Below are 22,403 nucleotides of genomic sequence, written 5' to 3'. Positions count from 1 at the left end.
ACATGACAGGAGGAGAGTTCATGATTGGCCTTCTTGACCGTGACGTGGCGGGCAGAGTTTTCATGATAGGCCTTCTTGACCATGACATGACAGGGAGAGAGATCATAGGAGGATGCCGCCCCCATTGGAGGATCCACAGCATAAGCTGACACCTCTGAAGGCATAGGCATCAATTCTAGAGCAGACGTGGTAGTGAGTTAATAAATGGGCACCACCTCCTTAGGAGGTTCTACAGCGTATGCTGACACCTCAGGAGGTATAGGTGTGAACTCGTGGACAACCGAGTCCTCAGGAGCAGACTTGTGGACAGATGAGGCCTCTGGGGCAGACTCGCAGTCAGGCAAGGCCTCTTGAGCAGACTCGTGGACAGACGAGGCCTCTGGAGCAGACTCATGGACAGATGAGGTCTCCAGAGCACAGTGTGCAGCCCACACACTGAAAATGGCAACAAATTACAGGCAGCACAGTAGATAGTGGGGTGTCTGTTGACCTTGAGGGTGTGGATGCTATGGACTTGTGGCTTGGGAGTGTGGGCTCTGCGTGGCTTGGGAGCTCAGAGGGGACCTGGTAAGGTTCTGGTAGAACAGCTGTTTCTTGACTTGACTCATGGAGGTCTGCCATGACTTGACTTGACTCAGGGAGGTTTGCCATAACTTGACTTGACTCAGGGAGGCCTGCCGTGACTTGACTTGACTCGGGGAGGCCTGCCGTGACTTGACTTGACTCATGAAGAACAGCTGTGGCCTGACTTGGTTCTTGAAGGTCAGCTGTGGCTTGACTTGGTTATTGAAGGTCAACTGTGGCTTGACTTGGCTCATGAAGGTCAGCTGTGGCTTGACTTGGCTCGGGAATAACAGCAGCAACTTGACTTGGCTCATGAAGATCTGCTGTAGTTTGGCTTGGCTTGTGAAGATTGGTAGTGACTTTGCTTGACTCAGGAACCACGGCTGTGACTCTGCTTGACTTGAGGGCTACAGCTATAGCTTTACTTGACACAGGAGTAATAGCTGTAACTTGACTGGGCTTCGGAAATGCAGCTGCAACTTGACTTGACTTGGAAACTTGACTTGACTCAGGGGACACAGCTGCAACTTAACTTGGAAACTTGACTTGACTCAGGAATCGCAGCTGTAACTTGACTTGACTCAGGAACAACATGGCTTGACTCATGGGGCACAGCTGTGACTTTGCTTGGCTCAAGAAGAACAGCTGTGTCTTGACTCGACTCATGGAGAACAACAGCTGTATCTTGGCTCGACTCATGGAGAACAACAGCTGTATCTTGGCTTGGCTCATGGAGAACAGCTGTATCTTGACCTGACACAGAAAGTGTAGCCCTGACTTGACTTGACACCGGAGAATCAGGCAGGGACTCAGACAGGGCAGCCATCTTGTGAACAGGCTTGGTGATGGCGGGCATCTTGAGAACAGGCTTGGGGATGGCGGCCATCTTGTGAGCTGGTTGTGGGAGGGCGGCCATGACAGGTGCAGGCTCTGGAAGGGCGGCCATGACAGGTGCAGGCTCTGGACGGGCGGGCATGGCGTGAGCAGGCCCTGGAGCGGCAGGCATAGCGTGAGCAGGCCCTGGAGCGGCAGGCATGGCGTAAGCAGGCCCTGGAGCGGCAGGCATGGCGTGAGCAGGCCCTGGAGCGGCAGGCATGGCGTGAGCTTGGTGGACATGACTTGAGCAGGCTTTGGCTTAGAAGACATGACACGATCCAGCCAGCAACAAAGCATAGTCAATATAATGTACCAGTGAACAGTGGCATGACCAGGCATTTTGTTAGAAATGTCCATACGTAAACCATAGAAGAAAAGGTCTTTGAGAAAGCTTTCTTTAAAGTCCACCAAGTGACAAAGTTCACAAAAGTCCATAACATACTGTTCGATTGGCCGGTTACCTTGACGGAGCTGAACAAGGCATGATGCTGGATCCATGGTGATTGTGGGTTGTGTCCAAAAGCTGCTGGATCTGTGGGGCGGCGAAGTATTCTGTAACGGAGACTCGTGGGAAGCATATGAGATCCAAGTGCGAGCTTTATTTGAACACAGAGTAGTCAGACAGGCAGGGTCAATCTCCAAACAATCCGTGAAACGTAGGCAAGACAAAACGTAATCCAATAAAACAAGCAAAGAGTCCAAATACCGGTGAGCAGTCCAAATGAGAAAAATAAACAAGGCTATGAAAACTAGACAGTGGATCAAGACAAAACTATGGCTAAAACAAGACAAAACTATGACGTGAAACAAAACCGTGGCAAAAACAAGGCAAAACTATGACAAGAAACCAAACCATGAAAATAACAAAAACAAGGCAATGAAACAAGAGAAAATGCTTAGTAGAGTCCGCACAGAAAAACAATACTTCGCAAAGTCAGTTTGTAAATGGCCTCCTTTTATGTCCACCAAACAGGAAGTTACCAATGAAGCAGCAGAGGGAGCAGCAACAGTCAGTCAGTGGGTGAGGGCTCCCTCTGCTGGCATGGCGTTACACCTTATAAGACACTGAAAATATGTCCACAGTGACTGTGGATGTACTTACATGCTGTGGATGTCAGCAGTGGATGTCCAAAAGACGTCTTAAAAAGACATGTCATTCTGGGTTTTCAGGGGACATCATTTCAATATCTGACAAAGATAGCAAGACAGTGCACTCACATTAGTATGAAATAGAGAAAAACCAATGGCTAACTATCAGAGCCCTAAGATCCTCTCGTTATCATACCTGAAAATAACTGTCTGGAGGATGTCCTCTACGTGAACAGAGTTTCTTCCAAAGCGACTTTGGATCAGCCTGCACACCCATTAGTTACAACATGGCTGTCTCATTTCAAGAGTCTATTATCGGTTATTCACAAAATATTTTTTATTATTATTCTTAATTACAATACATTTCTATTCCAGATCGTTTGCCTGTTCCTGCGATCAACAGGAACTCTCCACAAGATCCTTCATCATCACAGCAGAATTGTTCATTGTTGTGTTCAGTGGTGAATGTGAGTCACATGACTCTCTCCTGGTACAAAGGAAAGAGTTTGTGGTCCAGCATCAGTGCATCTGATCTCAACAACCGTCTCTCTCTACCTCTGGAGATTAAGTGCCTTGTTGATTCCTACAGTTGTGTGCTGAATGATTCATTCTTCAATCAGACGACACATCTCAACAATGATCTCTGTCAATCATGTCCAGGTATGTGAAAGGTAAATTGTGCCATCTTTTGACCATAAAGGCTTGATCTACAGTATCATTACATTATCATGTATTGTATAGCACAATTATGACATGAATCAGGTCTCAAACACTGTTGCCTGTTACTTTCAAGTAGGGGTGTGCAATTTTATATTATAAGCAGTGTTGCAGTTTTCATGCACAACTGGGCTGTTTTGAAAAATGCAGTTGCAGAAAAAAAATTACAGAGCTGCAGGTTGCATTCTTTAGGCTACACAAAGGGGACCCATTAGGCCCCATTTTACAAGATGTAACTTTTGGCGGCCTGTTATATAAAATATGCTAAGAAAAGTGGAAATTAAAGTCTACAACTGACTTGAAATAACCTAACAAATCAGTCAGGGCTAAAGTTCCATAAACAACAGTTTAAATGCAATCTTACTAATTTGATACAGGTTCAGTGATTCAAGATAATATTATGTGCACATTTATTCTTAAGCAGCCCTTAATGTCAATCATACTGTAGATCAAATCAATCCACCAATCGAGCCAACAGTGAATATATTTGTGTTTAATGTATTTGAGACATTGTCTTTTTTTTTTAGTGCATAACTGACATGTCACATGTATCTTCCTCATCTGTAAATCTTAGTAACTCATGCAAATATATCCATTTTGATGTCGGGAGTGGGCAAGGCTTGTATATATGTGTATATATATATATATATATATATATATATATATATATATATACAGTACAGACCAAAAGTTTGGACACACCTTCTCATTCAAAGAGTTTTCTTTATTTTCATGACTGTGAAAATTGTAGATTGTAGATTCACACTGAAGGCATCAAAATTATGAATTAACACATGTGGAATTATATACATAACAAAAAAGTGTGACACAACTGAAAATATGTCATATTCTAGGTTCTTCAAAGTAGCCACCTTTTGCTTTGATTACTGCTTTGCACACTCTTGGCATTCTCTTGATGAGCTTCAAGAGGTAGTCACCTGAAATGGTTTTCACTTCACAGGTGTGCCCTGTCAGGTTTAATAAGTGGGATTTCTTGCCTTATAAATGGGGTTGGGACCATCAGTTGTGTTGTGCAGAAGTCAGGTGGATACACAGCTGATAGTCCTACTGAATAGACTGTTAGAATTTGTATTATGGCAAGAAAAAAGCAGCTAAGTAAAGAAAAAGAGTGGCCATCATTACTTTAAGAAATGAAGGTCAGTCAGTCCGAAAAATTGGGAAAACTTTGAAAGTGTCCCCAAGTGCAGTCACAAAAACCATCAAGCGCTACAAAGAAACTGGCTCACATGCGGACCGCCCCAGGAAAGGAAGACCAAGAGTCACCTCTGCTGCAGATGATAAGTTCATCCGAGTCACCAGCCTCAGAAATCACAGGTTAACAGCAGCTCAGATTAGAGACCAGGTCAATGCAACACAGAGTTCTAGCAGCAGACACATCTCTAGAACAACTGTTAAGAGGAGACTGTGTGAATCAGGCCTTCATGGTAGAATATCTGCTAGGAAACCACTGCTAAGGAGAGGCAACAAGCAGAAGAGACTTGTTTGGGCTAAAGAACACAAGGAATGGACATTAGACCAGTGGAAATCTGTGCTTTGGTCTGATGAGTCCAAATTTGAGATCTTTGGTTCCAACCACTGTGTCTTTGTGCGACGCAGAAAAGGTGAACGGATGGACTCTACATGCCTGGTTCCCACCGTGAAGCATGGAGAAAGAGGTGTGATGGTGTGGGGGTGCTTTGCTGGTGACTCTGTTGGGGATTTATTCAAAATTGAAGGCATACTGAACCAGCATGGCTACCACAGCATCTTGCAGCGGCATGCTATTCCATCCGGTTTGCGTTTAGTTGGACCATCATTTATTTTTCAACAGGACAATGACCCCAAACACACCTCCAGACTGTGTAAGGGCTATTTGACCAAGAAGGAGAGTGATGGGGTGCTGCGCCAGATGACCTGGCCTCCACAGTCACCGGACCTGAACCCAATCGAGATGGTTTGGGGTGAGCTGGACCGCAGAGTGAAGGCAAAAGGGCCAACAAGTGCTAAGCATCTCTGGGAACTCCTTCAAGACTGTTGGAAAACCATTTCAGGTGACTACCTCTTGAAGCTCATCAAGAGAATGCCAAGAGTGTGCAAAGCAGTAATCAAAACAAAAGGTGGCTACTTTGAAGAACCTAGAATATGACATATTTTCAGTTGTTTCACACTTTTTTGTTATGTATATAATTCCACATGTGTTAATTAATAGTTTTGATGCCTTCAGTGTGAATCTACAATTTTCATAGTCATGGAAATAAAGAAAACTCTTTGAATGAGAAGGTGTGTCCAAACTTTTGGTCTGTACTGTATATTGAAAATTATATATTCGAAACTATATATATATATATATAGCAGTAAGTGTAAGTCAAATGTAAGCTAGCTAATACAGCCAGCCCTAATTGCTATAGCTTATGAATTCATATGTATACCACATTCCAGTTAAAATGTAGTTGTTTTATTTATTTTCATTTTTATTTTCAAATTTTAATTGTTAATTGAGTGATTTTTAAGCATGAGCTATGTTAAATTTGTTTAATGGAATCAAATCAACTATAGTATGATATAGTGTATGATATGTAAATTATAAAGCACTAATAGAAGCAAAATATAAGGTAATATTATATTATTTTAATATATATATATAAATGTTCTACAGTCTATACACAGTATTAAGTTCAATTACATTAGAAGTAACTGTAATTAAATTACAGAATAATAAGAGTAATCCTTTACTTTACTTTTCCAAGGGAAAAGTAATTAAATTACAGTAACTAATTACTTAGTAACTAGTTATACCCAACACTGTGTGACAGTAAGCTAACCTTGCTTTCGGAATACACCTCAGGCGCCCCTAGTTTCAGCTCAAAATATCCCACAGATAATTAATTATTCCATGTTGTAAATGTCCTTTTTAAACAGATGCAAAAACATATTTTTTATGCAAATATCTTTAATTGCAAACGAGCTGCTGCTTCCTGCCCACTTTTCCAGAACAGGGCAAAACATCTGTCTGGTCTTGATTTTCATGCCTATCGCAGTCACACTCATGTGACATTGCAGTTTTCCGATATCTTGAAAGTTTGCTTTTTGCATATAATTTTAAACTTACTGTATGACATACTGTATGGGTTTCTGAGTGCACATCTTAAATGCAGTATCATCTTAAACGTCACATGAGTACTAATCTTCTCTTTCAATATATATGACATCTCTTTAACATCCTATTGTGCTTGAACAGTCAAATAAACACAAGGTTATTAACCCTCTTGCTCATCACACTCACTCAAGTATGTACCACTGCAGCCCTGTGACATCCAGAAAGGAGCAGTATGCCAATAGGGATTTTGCCTAGGGCGTCAAAATGGCTAGAAATGGCCCTGGCTGGGAGGACCTCCCCTCCAAATTGTAGAGACTTGCAACACAAGTAGGTTGGACCTCACAAATGGGCTGGGCTTATGCGGAATTCCTTTACAGGAAATAGTGACAGCAATAAAAAACACAATTAAGTGTTTTCATTGTACTTTGAATTTCTTATATTATAGCTTTGTCATAAGAAATACAAAATACAAAATTTTCTGCAGCCCACAGTGAAAAAGAGCAGTGCCATGCATTTCCTCTATATACACAATACTCATTAGCATATTTAGATTTTATGCATAACATCAAAATCCTGAATAGAAGGCATCTGAGTAGATACCATGAAGCTTGTCTAGTCTGTGACCTTCTCATCATTGCCTAGTGGATACACACAAGTCATTTTTATTTATATAGTGCTTCTAACAACACAGATTGTGACAAAGCAGCTGTACAGTATTAAATGGGAAATAGTACATCAATAATGCAAAAGGGCAACAGTAAACACTAAATTTTCAGGTAAAGACAGTTCATCATTGAATACAATGATGTCAACATCCAGCTCAGTTTAGTTCAAATAGTATATGATATCGCTGGAAATGAAGTGTCCCCAACTAAGCAAGCCAGAGGCGACAGCGGCAAGGAACCAAAACTCCATCGGTGACAGAAATGGAGAAAAAAAAACCTTGGGAGAAACCAGGCTCAGTCGGGGGGGCAGTTCTCCTCTGGCCAGACGAACCAGCAGTTTGTTCCAATGTGCAGAGGACTCATCTGGTTCCTGTGGTCTTGTGCCGACGGCCGTCTAGGTGACGAGGTCTTCACTGGGGATCCATCTCTGGGGCTCATCTAGTTGACGTGGTCTCCGCTGACATTCGGAGCTGTAGAGGTCAACTCTAGGTGCTGATCCACCATCTGGGCTGGGTACGGACTGGATCTGGGGGACTGCAGTGACCATCTGATCTGGATACTAACTAAATCTGGTGGCTACGGTGACCTCAGAATTAGAAAGAAACAGACTAATATTAGCGTAGATGCCATTCTTCTGACGATGCACTGTTCTGGTTGACCTAATTACAGTTTTTCTCCATTGCTTAAACACATTTCTTGAAATTATGCCTCTTTTTTGCGAAACTCTAAACACAAATCTGTAACTTCTAACTCAATTCCCCGAACTTACTATATTCTGGTCAAAATGAAGTTCTCCACTCAAAACAACTCAATCTTGCTTAAAAAACAAACTTTGCTCTCAGACATGACACACAAACCCTCAAAAACACACACAATACAACACAGTTTTACACAATGATGCGATCAATTCAAAACAAAACGAAAACTGGTAACACTTTCCAAGTGTTGCTTGGAAAAAAAAATTCACATGATGAACACAACAAATCTATGCATTTGCAAGTGTTTTAATCTTTAATCTAATGTATTGTAGAGTACAGCACAAAACAGCAAATAACAACAAAAACAATTATTCTGCCTCAGCATCCTGTCTTTGGTTTGGACAACAGACAACATCACAGAATAATTTGGCCCTGGACAAGCAGCAGGGGTAAAATTCTCTTGCATGCCTGATCCAACCCTGGCACGCATCAACTAAAATATATGAGACTACTTGTTTTCTTGCCCTTCCCATTTCTCTTCCACATTGTTGTCGTTGTCCTCCTCCTCCTTCTCCTCCTCTTCCTCTTTCACCTCCTACTCTTCCTCTTCGAAATTACACATTACTGGATGCGGGATATTGATTGAAAAAGGACTGGATGGGATCCATAGTTACACTTTTACTAGTGGTCAGACAAAAAAAAATAAAAAATAAAAAAATAAATAAAATAATACAAATAATACAAAGTCATTGTGAAATAGAAAAGAAAAAGAAATATGGGCAAAGGCGGAAATATAAATTAGAAAGTCTACTGTTAGAATTTGCAACTCTTGTGTTGTCCTCTGTCTGTATATGCTTTCCAGTTGAAGGTTCATGAGATGTTGAGATGTACCTTTGAGCTATTTCAGAGAACTGCTTTATCAGTGGTTGATCTGTATGACTATAGCACAGAGAACTATATAGATGTAATACATTTTGAGCAACGTGACAGAAGGAACTGATGATTGCAGACAAATCAGTTGCATAATCAGCTGCATGAACATACCAAAGCAAATGCAACTTGTTCAAAAAATTAAAAACATTTTATGATAAACACAATGACTAGATGATGTGGAGGTTGAACAAGTAGTTTTGAGAATTTCATTTCTGATCTGAGAAATGCACCAAACTGTAAGCTGACTTTGGCCCTTTTATCTCCATCAAAGGTTCTGATTGATATGTGATAAATTTTGACTCCTTGTGTTTCCACTTGGGTAACTGTGTGCTAATTGAGCTCAAACTTTGCAGGTTTGAGTGAACAATATTGAATGCTAGTGCTTTCTGAATGACCACATGGTGTAAGCACTGAGAAATGTAGGGATTTGTGTTTAGAGTTTTGCAGTAACTGTTCACCAAATCTGACTCATGTGTTAAAGCAGGGGAATAGTGTTTATAGTTCAGGGAAATGGGTGTGCTTTTTGAAAAATGGCATTATGGTTTTGAAATTTTAGAGTGTGTCTGCCTACCGAACAGTGTTAGGTAGAGAATGATCTGACGCCCGCAGTTGATTTTGATATTCTAGGTATTGTCAAATTGCCAGAGTTTTGAGAACGCAGCGGACTATAATGTGATAAGAGCTCGTTCAGGTACTGAGGAGCTAAACCATTCAGGGCTTTATAAGTAATAAGCAAGATTTTAAAATCTTTACGATGTTTGATAGGGAGCCAGTGCAGTGTTGACAGAACCGGGCTAATATGGTCATACTTTCTGGTTCTAGTAAGAACTCTAGCTGCTGCATTTTGGACCAGCTGGACTTTGTTTAACAACCGTGCTGAACATCCACCCAATAAAGCATTACAATAATCTAACCTTGAGGTCATGAACACATGAATTAACGTTTCTGCAACCCAAGAGCATGGGTTGTAATTTCAATATATTTTTGAGATGGAAAAATGCTTTTTTGCAAATGCTAGAAATGTGGCTTTTAAAGGAAAGATTGCTATAAAATAACACACCTAGGTTCCTAATTGACGACAAAGAATTGACAGAGCAGCCATTGTGGTGGCTTCTGCCGCTTCTGTGAGTCTTGAGGTCTTGAGGTTTTGAGGTTTTGATGCCAGAAGATAGACTTTATTGTCAGAGACAGAATCTGTGTCTGCACACGTTTATACAGTTGTTTCCACAAGGTGTGTTTTTTTAGTCCTTCTACCCCTGTGCAATGCATACATTTCACTCAGGAAACATGTGTTCATAATATCCAAATAACTTGATTATTCTCCCACATGCCTTACATACATGGTCATGATGGTAAACTAATCTGATTACACATTACACTCTTCTCAGGGCCTCTTTCTGTTCTTCTGCAGGCCCTTTTTTACAGTGTAGATAGGGACACTAAACACTAGAACCGCTGTTATTTAAATGTACATAACAGATTTTCAATAAAACACTCAAGTCTCCCAGTCATTGACTTCTACTAAAATTGTTTAATTTAAAATCCCCTGGTGTTAAAAATTATTTAGGTAATGCCAGATCGAAAAACTGAGCATTTATATCTAAAAGCGCCAGCGTGCGTCAAATTTACCCACTATATAATGCGTGTATTTTCACGCTGTCATGATCTTGCCGGTTATGTTTTTACATTGTACATTGCTAGGCAGCGCTTTTTACTCACTAAATTAGTGGTTATCTACGGAGCCCCTTAAGGGACATGGTGGTGAAAAAAGTCAGAGTGAGTGAAAAAAAAATTCAGGGTGGGAGGAAAACTATTTTTCAGATTTTTTTGCGTTCTCTCGCAAAACTTTTTGCGTTCCCTCGCAAAACTGGTAGAGTTCGGACAAACACTTCCTGTTTACTCCGCTCAGTATGTTCACAACGGAGCGGTTCTCAAGTGGCCTATTATAGAAATACAGTCATTTAATTGCTTATAGTTTAAGGCACGATTTTGGAACATTCTAAAACGCTTAATGTGGATTAATGTAATAAAACAGTGACAGCGGAGGACCAATTCGGTATTAATAAATGCTATTCATACTAATAAAAAATTTAATATTAACAGCATTACTCTCAATAAAGCAGATAGTCATAAATGCAACTTGCTAATGTCTTTTCTCCCCACAGAAAACCTTTAGGATACAGAAAACGCTTAAGGAAAGCTAATGGAGGAATTAAGACAGTAGTTACAATGGTTTAAGTATAGTAACCATGGTTAATTTGTTTGCTGTTTGTTTAAAAAAAAATAATAAGTTTTTGAAAGGAAAAATAAAACAAATAAGTCACGTAGCCTATTAGTCCCATTTTATTCAGAAATAATACTACTAGCAGGCCTACAGTGTTATAATACCAACATTATAAACACACATAGCCTAGCACTCCACAGCAAATCCTTTAAATTTAACTGTATTCAGAACAGACCAAAAACCAAAACCAAAAAACTATAACTTATTCATTTTTAATGAATAAATATAATATAATGCAGTATATAATAATAGGTATAAGCTCATTTAGCTAGAAATAAACTAAAATAAATAATTTAAAGCGAAACTGAAAGTATGGGCTCACGTATCGCTGTTCTTCAGCACAAATCCAAATGTTTCCATATTCGCAATATTTGCAGCTAAAGCATTAAATTAACCGGGCTTTGTACGTTCCAATATCGACGTGAAAAAATCATAATGAACAAAAATGTGCCGCAGTGGATTGGACCGGTGCTCAAACTGTACGACACAGACTAATACAGACTATTTAAACTGACTAGTGTAAGTTTGTATCTGTTTGGGTGATTCTGTGTATTATTTTAATAATGAACAGGCTGAAATATAAAAACTGTAAATATATATTGAATATGTATTGTATGGAAATATGTATTGTATACAGAAAAATACCCTGTGCGAGTTATTGTTTTTCATGTTTAAAATAGCAGAATGCAATATCCAAACGACTGCAAATGCAACATTTATTTTATATAGCAGTTCAACAAAAAGGGTAATATTAAGTGACATTTTAAATGTAGCCTACATTTTAAACATGATGTTATATTTAACGAAATAATAATAGTTCCAACGAAATCTGCAACAGAACTGGCGTCTCTCCAAGCAACAGCGGCGTTTCCTTTCTGAATTAACCTGCAGCTTAGATCCATTTGTAGAGTCCGTGATTAATAACCCATTCATAACTACAACCATTTGCTTAGTTATTGAATGAATGAATGAATGACGCGACGCCTTGCTCATTAAGACAGTGACATGCCGCCACCTACTGGAACGTCTGAGAACCACTGGTTTAATGGATTACTTCATTAATTGCCTATTTTTAATAAAACATAAAATTGTTATCAACGTCTTCATAAAGCCGCGTTTTCTTTATGGGAGGAAAAGGCTTAACATGCAATTTAGAGCTTTCTGTTCATATTCGGGGCTTACCTGCTTTCCTACATTTAAAATGTATCACAAACTGTATACCGAGTTCGGCCTTTTATTATCCCGTTAAGTTTTCTTTCTGGGGGATACGCTTAACGTGCAATTTAGCGGGTTACGTTTATATACTGAGCTATTCTGGTATATAAGGTGTGTGCTGAATTTGGTCCTACAGTGTTTTGCATTTTAGAATGTCCCAAAATCGTGCCTTGATGTATTTATATAATAGCCTACATGAGTCCAAGTTCAGAATCAAACTCTATGAGTCGCTCAATTGCGAACGTGCAATGTAGAAACCACTACAAGCTGTAAAGTAAACAGGAAGTGTTTGTCCGAACTCAACTGGTTTTGCGAGAGAACGCAAAAGTTTTGCGAGGGAACGCAAAAATCTTCGCGAGAGAACGTCCCAGGTTACCTATGTAACCATGATTCCCCGAGGGAACGAGACGCTGCGTCGGCAAACGCTAGGGGAACGCCTTTGGCGGAACCACGCTCTGAATGAATGTGTAATCTAACCAATGAGAAAGCGGGACGTCACGGGCGGGTGACGTCATCAACCAGGAAGCATAAAAGCACGTGCGAAGCCGGCCGGCGTCAGCTTCGGAGAATGAAGTGAGCGCTCGGCAGGGATGCCAGAAGGATGGACCGAGACGCAGCGTCTCGTTCCCTCGGGGAACCATGGTTACATACGTAACCTGGGACGTTCCCCTTCGGGAACTCGAGCTGCGTCGGCAAACGCTAGGGGAACGAGATGCCCACGCCACCAGACTTCGAAGTCCCTGCCTAGTGAAATTGCTAGGACACAAGGACAGAAGAGCCAGGAGTGGCTCGGGTGTCTAGGTTATAAAACCTGACAAAGGTAAGTGGCGTGGACCACCCCGCAGCATTACAGATGTCCTGAATTGGGACACCTAACATGAGTGCTTTGGAAACAGCCGTAGCACGAGTAGAATGGGCTCTAAGACCCATAGGCGAAGGAAGGTCCGAAGACTCATAAGAAGTAGAAATGGCATCTACGATCCATCTACTGATAGTTTGCTTGGTAGCAGGATGCCCCTTCTTAGGGGGGCTATAGCAGACGAACAGTTGTTCTGATTTACGCCACAGGGCAGTTCTGTGGACATAGGCATCCAGGGCACGTACTGGGCAGATACAATTTTGCTTCTGTTGGTCGGGCTCCCGGAAGGGAGGAGGACAGAAAGCCTGGAGCACGACCGGCTGAGGTGTGTTGGTGGGGACCTTAGGAACGTACCCCGGTCTGGGGTACAGAAATGCCTTGGTCATACCAGGAGCAAACTCTAAATGAGAAGGGGCCACCGAAAGGGCCTGCAGGTCCCCTACCCGCTTGAGGGAAGTAAGAGCGAGCAACAAAGCTGTCTTAATAGTGAGAAGATGATCAGGTGTCTCTTCTAAAGGCTCAAATGGAGGCCTACAGAGAGCCTCAAGCACCACAGCCAGATCCCAAGTAGGGATATAAGGTCGCGTCGGAGGCCTCAGCCTCAGTGCACCGCGGAGGAAACGTGTAACCAGGGGGTTCCTACCCACTGACATGCCACCAAGAGGGGCGTGGTAGGCCGAAATTGCCGCCACGTAGACCTTCAGGGTGGAATGGGCTAACCCTGTGGAGAAACGGGCCTGCAGAAACTCCAGTACTGTACCAACTGGGCAGTTAGCTGGGTCTTGCTGGCGTTCTCCACACCATGAAGTGAAAAGCTTCCACTTCAGGCGTACAGTTTCCTCGTCGAGGGAGCTCTGGATTGGAGGATGGTCTCAACAACCTCGGTTGAGAGACCGGAAGCTATGAGTTGTGCCCCCTCAGAGGCCACACCCACAGCTTCCACAGGGGGTACCCCCCTCCCTTTTTGAGAGGAGCTCCCTCCTGACGAGAATCTCCCATGGAGAGCCGTCGAGGAGAGATATCAGGTCCGAGAACCATACTCGGCCCGGCCAGTGCGGGGCTACTAACAGTAGACTGACTCCGTCCCGGCGCACTCTCTCCAGAACTCCTGGGAGCAGAGCAATCGGGGGAAAGGCGTACAGACGTAGCCTCGGCCACATCTGTACCATAGCATCCAGTCCCAGAGGAGCTGGATGAACTAGAGAGAACCAGAGGGGGCATTAAGCATTCTCCCTCGTGGCGAAGAGATCTACTTGGGCTGAACCAAAGATTCTCCATATCTGCTTCACCACATCGGGGTGAAGCATCCATTCCCCGGGCCTCGGCCCCTGCCTCGACAGGATGTCTGCTCCCACATTTAGATGCCCAGGAATGTGAACTGCTCGAAGTGAGAGGAGTTTGTCCTGGGAACACAAGGATCTGGTGCGCCAGCTTGTATAAGGGGTGCGAACGCAGACCTCCCTGGTGGTTGATGTAGTAGACCACCGCTGTGCTGTCGGTGCGGACCAGCACATGGCGATCTCTGAGGTCTGGGAGAAAGTACTTCAGCACTAGAAATACGGCCAGCATCTCGAGGCAATTGATGTGCCAACTGAGATGACGACCCGTCCATAGACCTTGGGCGGGGCGGCCACTCATGACCGCCCCCCCATCCAGTGAGGGATGCATCCGTCGCTAGCGTGACGCGGCGGCAAGGGGCTCCCAATACCGGGCCCTGATTAGGAACCACGGCTTCCTCCACGTATCTAAGGCACGTAGCCCTCTGCGCGTGACCTTGATCATACGGAGCAGGTTTCCCCTCGGGGAGAACCCCTTGGATTTGAGCCACCACTGTAGGGGTCTCATGTACAGCAGGCCAAAAGGTTGGACGCAGCTGCCATTAGACCCAGCAGTTGTTGAAACTGCTTGACCGTGAGTGACCGGCCCTCCTTGACTCTCTAGACTGCGGCGAGGATCGACTCGATCCGAGCAGGAGACAAACATGCCTGCATCGTGGTCGAATCCTACACCGCGCCCAGATAAGTGGTCCTCTGTGATGGAGAAAGCACACTTTTCTTGGCCTTTAGTCTTAACCCCAACGTTTTCATGTGCGCGAGAACGACATCTCGATGTCGAGCCGCTAAGTTCTCGGACGCTGCTAGGATCAGCCAGTCGTCGATATGGTTTAGTATGCGAATGCCCTGAAGTCGAAGAGGGACCAGGGCTCTACGCATTTCGTAAACGTGCGGGGTGAGAGTGCTAAGCCAAAGGGAAGAACCCGATACTGGTAAGCTTTGCCCCTGAAAGCGAACCTCAGGAACTTCCTGTGTTGAGGAAGGATGGAAACATGAAAGTACGCGTCTTTCAAATCTATCGTCACAAACTAGTCCTCGGACCTGATTTATGACACTACTTGCTTGACTGTAAGCATCTTGAGTTTCAGTTTCATAACTGATCGATTGAGGCGGCGGGATCTATGATGGGCCGCAGCCCTCCATCCTTCTTTGGAACAATGAAGTACCGACTGTAGAACCCGGACTCCCTTGCGTGAGGAGGGACCACCTTGATGGCCTCCTTCCTCAGAAGGGTCTCTACTTCCTGCTCCATGACCAGAGCCTGCTCGGGGCCCACAGAGTGGGAAAAACCCCGTCGAATGGCGGCGACGGGCGCCGAACTGAACCTTTTTCTACAGTGCGCAGGACCCATGCAGACACATTTGGCAGTAGCTTCCACGCTGCTAAATAGTCTACTAAGGGAACCAGCCGCTCGAGGCTGGCCTCTGGAATTGACTGAACTACTAGCTCGGAGACCTGTAACGGCAGACCGACAGGAGACTGCCGAGCTAACGGTTCTAGAGACCCCCGAGGGGGTGACGAGCACCCCGGTTCCGCTACGATCCCGGGCGGAGAAATCCGGGGTAAGTGCTCGTCGGAGGCCGTTGTGTCCTGTAACATTGGCAGGGACAGCAAACTGACCTCCCGAGGGCACCGAGGAGAAACGGACACCGTGTAATGCGGTGTGACTCGCTCTTCCCCGGTAGGGGCTGCCCTCGGCGGTCCTGGTCTGGCATCCGGACCGCTTTGGGACGTGGGGCCTCCGAGACTGAAGCATGACCCGCAGGTCGGGCCTCGCCTTGGAGGACCCCAACTTAGAGTGCCGCGGGTCTCGGTCCCTGAACGGGGGAGCGCGAGTCGCGACACTCAGCTTTTTATTATTTATTTATTTATTTTTATTTATTTATTTATTGCCTCTTACTAGAAAAAATAGCCGCAGCAGCGCGAGCTCTCACTCAGATGGGAAAGAACCGCAGCGCGGGCTTAGAGCACCCAGAGAGAGAGCGCTAGATCAAAGGAGAAAGGCAGAGATAGGGCGGACGTCCGTCTCTAACCGATCACAGATCTATGCTGCAATCCCCACGGCTGCAGTTGCCGCAATGCCTCGGCAAAAGCGGGATACGAGCCGCGGGGAAGTTCACGAGGACTCCCTCCTCGAAGAGAGCCCTCCGGGGACGAAACGTGTGCAGCGAGAAAGCAACCAGTCAGCCCCCTCGGGAGTTGACAGCGCCCGACTCGCCGCAAGCTCTCATTCAAAGGGGAAGAACCGCAGCGCGGGCTTCCCGCCCAGAGAGAGAGCGATAAATCTAGGGAGAAAGGCAGAAATAGGGAGAACCTGTCTCTACCTGTCTGTAGATTTATGTGCGATCCCCATGATCACAGCCGCCGCCCTGCCTCGGCAGAAGCGGAAGCTGAGCCGTGGGGAACGCAAACGCGGCAGTCAGCTCCCTCGAGAACTGACTCCCCTGCTTCGCTCCCGGGCAGACAACAAATAGACGGTGTGTATCCCCACCCGAAATAGCGCGGGCAGAGAAAAACGTTAGCGAGGGAAGTTTTGCGAGGGAACGCAAAGTTTTGCGAGAGAACGCAAAAAAATCTGAAAAATATTTTTCCTCCCACCCTGATTTTTTTTTCACTCACTCTGATTTTTTTCACCACCCTGTCCCTTAAGGGGCTCCATAGGTTATCAGTTTCATAAATAAAGTCAATATGAGTAAAAGAAGGCAGCTGATTTTTGACGAAGAGGTATTAGAAGCACTAAATACCATAATTATTGGAGAGTCTGTTATGCGTCCTGGGTCGGCTCAGTATCTGACGGCTCATCTGACAGCGATCTCATATTTAGATGTTTTAGCCTAACGTTATACATGTTGTTAAAACTTTGGATTACTTATTTAATTTTTGTTTTGCAATTTCTATTGTTTATTATTCGATACTGTGTTGCTATTTATTCTAGTTTGGCCGTTTCCTGAAAAAAAAATATATATATACAGTATATATATATATATATATATAATGAATACAACCTTTTTATTTTGATTACCCTGTTTATTTGTGTTGTTCTCTTATTAAAAGTATAAATGATATAAATAAACAAATTAATCATTCATTAGGTGAATTAGGTGACATCGCATCACCCTATGCAGTGTGCGCGAGTTATTATTACACACTGTCTGTGGGCTATTTTAGTAATTTCAATAACATGAATTGTCTTAATTTATCGAATAATGGCAATGAATTCTAATATTACACAACACAATTATGTAGTTACTTCCTTTTAATTCCCTTTGTCAGCGCAGTCTTGTTTATGTTAAATTGACAGTTATGAAAACGGACTGTAGCCTGCATAAACATTTATCAACATAAAATAACAGGGCAAAAATATAAGTTGATGACTAGACAATAATTTTATATGACACTAGACACTTCTTTATTAAGACAGTGGCATAATACAGTGAAATAAAATCTTCTTTAGCCATATCAAAACACTTGTTTGCACGTGGGTGAAATTTACCCGCATGGAGGTTTTAGGTATACAGCGACCTCTGGCGGTTCTATTGTTAAAGGGGTCATCAGATGCCCATTTTCCACAAGTTAATTTGATTCTTTAGGGTCTTAATGAAAGTCTATAATATACTTTGGTTAAAAATTCTCAATGGTTTTGTAAAACAACACCCTTTTTACCTTGCCAAAATCAACTCTACAAAATCATCTCATTCTGGTCGAGGCTGCTTTAAATGCAAATGAGCTCTACTCGCCGGCCCCTCTGGTCTCTGTGGACAGACGCGCCTGTTTACTTTAGCCGCATTTAGCTGCTAAACTTGCTGACTAGCACTTTATAAGGAAAGGCGATTGCAAAGATTCATAAAAAAAACCCTTACTTCTGCTGTAAGTGAAGGTGGATCACGAATGATTTGTGCAAACATAGATGCATTTATGTAGATCGAGAGGTGCATTCCCTTCACAAACAAACATAATCTACTGCATCTTCAGCAGCTCAGATGTTGGGAGTAAATGACGACCACTATGTTCATTATTACATCCAGCAACACAACACCTCAATCGCTCAATCGGAGATATTCTTGTCTAACGTACATATCCGCTCTGGCATCGAAACTCTGACAGCTGATCTGAGGTAAAACGCTCATGTCAATCAACTGTGGTTGGAACGGCCTCTGTGGGTGTGATGGCACACCGACAGGCATCTGAGAACGGCTCGATTTGAAAAAGGGGATATTATTTTTACAGACTAATTAAAAACCACTGCATGGATTTTTTATCATTATAGGGTAGATTTGTACATACACTGCCAACACACATTAATGTTCAAACAACATGTAAAAGTAAACTTAGCATCCGAAAAGACAAAAATATACCTAAACTTAGCATAAGTATACTTAATAAAATAAACTTAAAGTATACTACTTTTTGGTTAAGGTATATCCATAGGAAAGACACACAATGCCATAGAAATGGACTCTCCCTATATTCACTCACAGACAAACCTGTCTTTGACCTTTATATCATGCATACCCCCAGGTCATTTTGAATTACTACTGTTCCTGAATGTTGTTTTTGTCTTGTATATTGCTTTATACATGCTTTATGAGTGAAGTACTAGTTCATGTAACCCAACCTATATTGTGTCTCCTATCAAATAAATGGTCATTTAATGATGCACACTTTGGTGTACACCACCTCCTCATAGAATGCCATGTGTGTTTGTAATTTAATCAGAATACAGATTGCCAGAGCAATTCAAACCATACTCTCAGACAAAGGGTCATAACTAGTTATGTGTTCGTGATTTAGTTTATAAATCTTTGTGCACAATACATACAGTATGAGTATTTGGTTTTGATTCTCTGCTTAAGTCAATTTAATGATTTAGATCTTGCTACTGTTCCTGCTCTGAGTAGTACTGTACCTTAAAACAAGGTATTTCCCTTACCCTGGAAATTAATATTTCTTTGCATTAATAAATAATCAATACTGAGTGTTTGCTAGACTAACGTTTGGTCAATTGATTGGAATGCAAATTCTGCTTTATCAAGCTAATTCTATTAACTTGTCCAAATATATTCTATTAACTTCTCCAAAATGGTCTGAGTCCAACGAAACACTACTGTTTATCAGTATCTTAACCTTGTTTTTGTCACACCCCTGGACGTTTTAGTTGGTTTCTCCCATCATTTCCCCCTGCAGATCTGTGTGTTTTGGTCTCTCCCTCATTGTCTGCACCTGGTGTGTTAATCAGTCTGTCTATTTAATGTGTGTGTGATTACCCTCCTCATGTGTCAGACCTTAATGTTACCACCCTGTGTTCCTGTGTTTCCCGAGTTCCTTGTGGATTATATTAAACTGTTCGTTTCACTACGTCGTTGTTCGTCTGTTCCTGCCTGAAACGTGACAGTTTTAACCTTAACTAGAAAAAGGCTATGCCAATTAAAATGTAACAAAAACAAATCTCTATTGCAGTGGTCGGCAACAGATGGGCCGAGGGGCATAACTGGCCTGCCAGCAATAATTTCAGGCCTGTACCCGTAACCAGATTATTTTGATAGAGGCTGGTTCTGAAATAGATCTGTCATGACAGCAACAGTTATTCACAATTTTTTTTTAAATCACCTTTGAATAAGCGCTTGCTGTTCACTTTCACTTTTCACGATTTCATGATTAGGCGCACTCTGTGTAAAGCACTGGTCTCAAACTCAATTCATGGAGGGCCACAGCTCTGCACAGTTTAGGTCCAACCCTAATCAAATACACCTGATCCAGCTAATCAAGGTCTTCAAGATTACTAGAAATTTCCAAGCAGGTTTGAGTTGTAGCTGGTTGGAGCTAAACTCGGCAGAGCTGAGGCCCTCCAAGAATTGAGTTTGAGACCTCTGGTTCAAAGGAAGCATATTTTATGATATAACACTGTGTCCTAGTTTTTGTCCTAACTAGCCACAACGGCGACACACAAAATTTCTAATTTTGAAACAGTTTCTATTTCTGCAACGTCATGGCTGGAACAACACCACAAACTCTGACAGTTATAATCTCAGGTACTTATTATGTGCTTTATTCAATGTTAAAAAGTGTCTAATGTGAGTTTAAATATCATTTTGCACGACATTTATACCCATACTGAAATCAACAGCAGATAGTTTACCACAGATCTTGAAAATAAATTTAAGCAAACATATGTATTAAAAAAAGCCCGAAGCTACTTCAAAAATAGCATGTTACATTGCCTGTAAACACACTAAGAACAGCTGCTCCCACCAATGTTCAGAGAAGGGTCTGGCTGCAGACATGCACTTGCATTTTCAAACTTGCACTCTCAGACCTCTACACTTCCACAAGTAACATCACAGTGCTTCAAGGCAAGCATATGGCCATAAACACAGTGCACAAACTTTCACTTTTATACTTGCCCAGTACGCTTAATGTGGCAAAACGGACTAAGATGATAAAGACCAAATTCAGTATAAACCTTATTGTTGGCAAACTATACCAGCAGATATTAACATGCAATAAGAAATGCATTAAGTGATGGTAAAAGGACCAACTCCATACAGGCGAGCAGACGAGCCCAGAATGCAATGCGTTAAACAGACGTTTTCCTCCCGTATGGAAAAGCAATATAAATTAAACACAATGATATAAAAGGGCTGTAAAGATTATTCTATACGGGAAAAAGCGAATATACAATGCATTGCATTTATTCAGGGCACACCTGCTTGTCTGTAGTTGTTTTAATAATGAAATAACTTGGCTACCCTTGGTATAAATGTATTTACTCAAAAATAGCTGAAAAAAATGAATACATACAATATTATTGTCTTTACACAGAATTTGAATATTTTGTTATAGACTGACACTTTCACTCACACTAATGAATATCTTTACCAGTTACAGCATCAAGCACAGAGTCTCCTCCACAATCTTCCTCACAGTCACCATTAAAGTCCTCTTCACAAACTCTCTCACAATCAACTCCTTCACACCATTCAGACTCTGTATCTGTGGTAGTGCCAATCTCTGCTGCTGCTGCTGTTGCTGGATCTCTTTTGACTGTAGCTGCAGTTGGGATGATCTGGACCTGCAGAAAACACAAAAAAACTGATCAAGAAGGCAAGTGTTACCTACAAAACATGCATTACATAAAAGGATACTTAAATAAATATAACTCAAATAATATATTATATATATATATATATATATATATATATATATATATATATATATATATATAGATGCTGGTCATATAATTAGAATATCTGAGTATATATAGTTGATTTATTTCACTAATGTCATTCAAGAAGTGAAACTTGTATAATGTATACATTCATTCCACACATACTGATATATTTCAAGTGTTTATTTCTTTTAATTTTGATGATTATAACTGACAACTAATGAAAACCCCAAATTCAGTATCTCAGAAAATTAGAATATTGTGAAAAGGTTCAGTATTGAAGACACCTGGTGCCACACTCTAATCAGCTAATTAACTCAAAACACCTGCAAAGGCCTTTAAATGGTCTCTCAGTCTAGTTCTGTAGGCTACACAATCATGGGGAAGACTGCTGATTTGACAGTTGTCCAAAAGACGACCATTGACACCTTGCACATAGAGGGCAAGACACAAAAGGTCATTGCAAAAGAGGCTGGCTGTTCACAGAGCTCTGTGTCCAAGCACATTAACAGAGAGGTAAAGGGAAGGAAAAGATGTGGTAGAAAAAATAGGGATAACCACACCCTGGAGAGAATTGTGAAACAAAACCCATTCAAAAATGTGGGGGAGATTCACAAAGAGTGGACTGCAGCTGGAGTCAGTGCTTCAAGAACCACTACACACAGACGTATGCAAGACATGGGTTTCAGCTGTCGCATTCCTTGTGTCAAGCCACTCTTGAACAACAGACAGCGTCAGAAGCATCTCGCCTGGGCTAAAGACAAAAAGGACTGGACTGCTACTGAGTGGTCCAAAGTTATGTTCTCTGATGAAAGTAAATTTTTCATTTCCTTTGGATATCCGGGTCCCAGAGTCTGGAGGAAGAGAGGAGAGGCACAGAATCCACATTGCTTGAGGTCCAGTGTAA

General features: G+C 42.4%; 1 protein-coding gene across 1 annotated transcript in view; it reads left to right on the top strand.

The window, feature by feature from the left end:
* LOC127153433 (uncharacterized) overlaps positions 1-22,016 on the top strand; it is a 30,298-nt gene extending 8,282 nt beyond the window's left edge. The window contains exons 3-5 of the mRNA XM_051094488.1: positions 2,905-3,189; positions 21,211-21,432; positions 22,009-22,016. Of these exons, the coding sequence (XP_050950445.1) occupies positions 2,905-3,189; positions 21,211-21,432; positions 22,009-22,016 (515 nt within the window). The remainder of the gene's footprint in view (positions 1-2,904; positions 3,190-21,210; positions 21,433-22,008) is intronic.
* Positions 22,017-22,403: the final 387 nt, after the last annotated feature.

The sequence above is a fragment of the Labeo rohita genome, chromosome 22 (assembly GCF_022985175.1).
Source record: "Labeo rohita strain BAU-BD-2019 chromosome 22, IGBB_LRoh.1.0, whole genome shotgun sequence".
NCBI lineage: Eukaryota > Metazoa > Chordata > Actinopteri > Cypriniformes > Cyprinidae > Labeo > Labeo rohita.
Note: the sequence above shows the minus strand (reverse complement) of the source record. Positions and strands in the feature narration are given on the sequence as shown.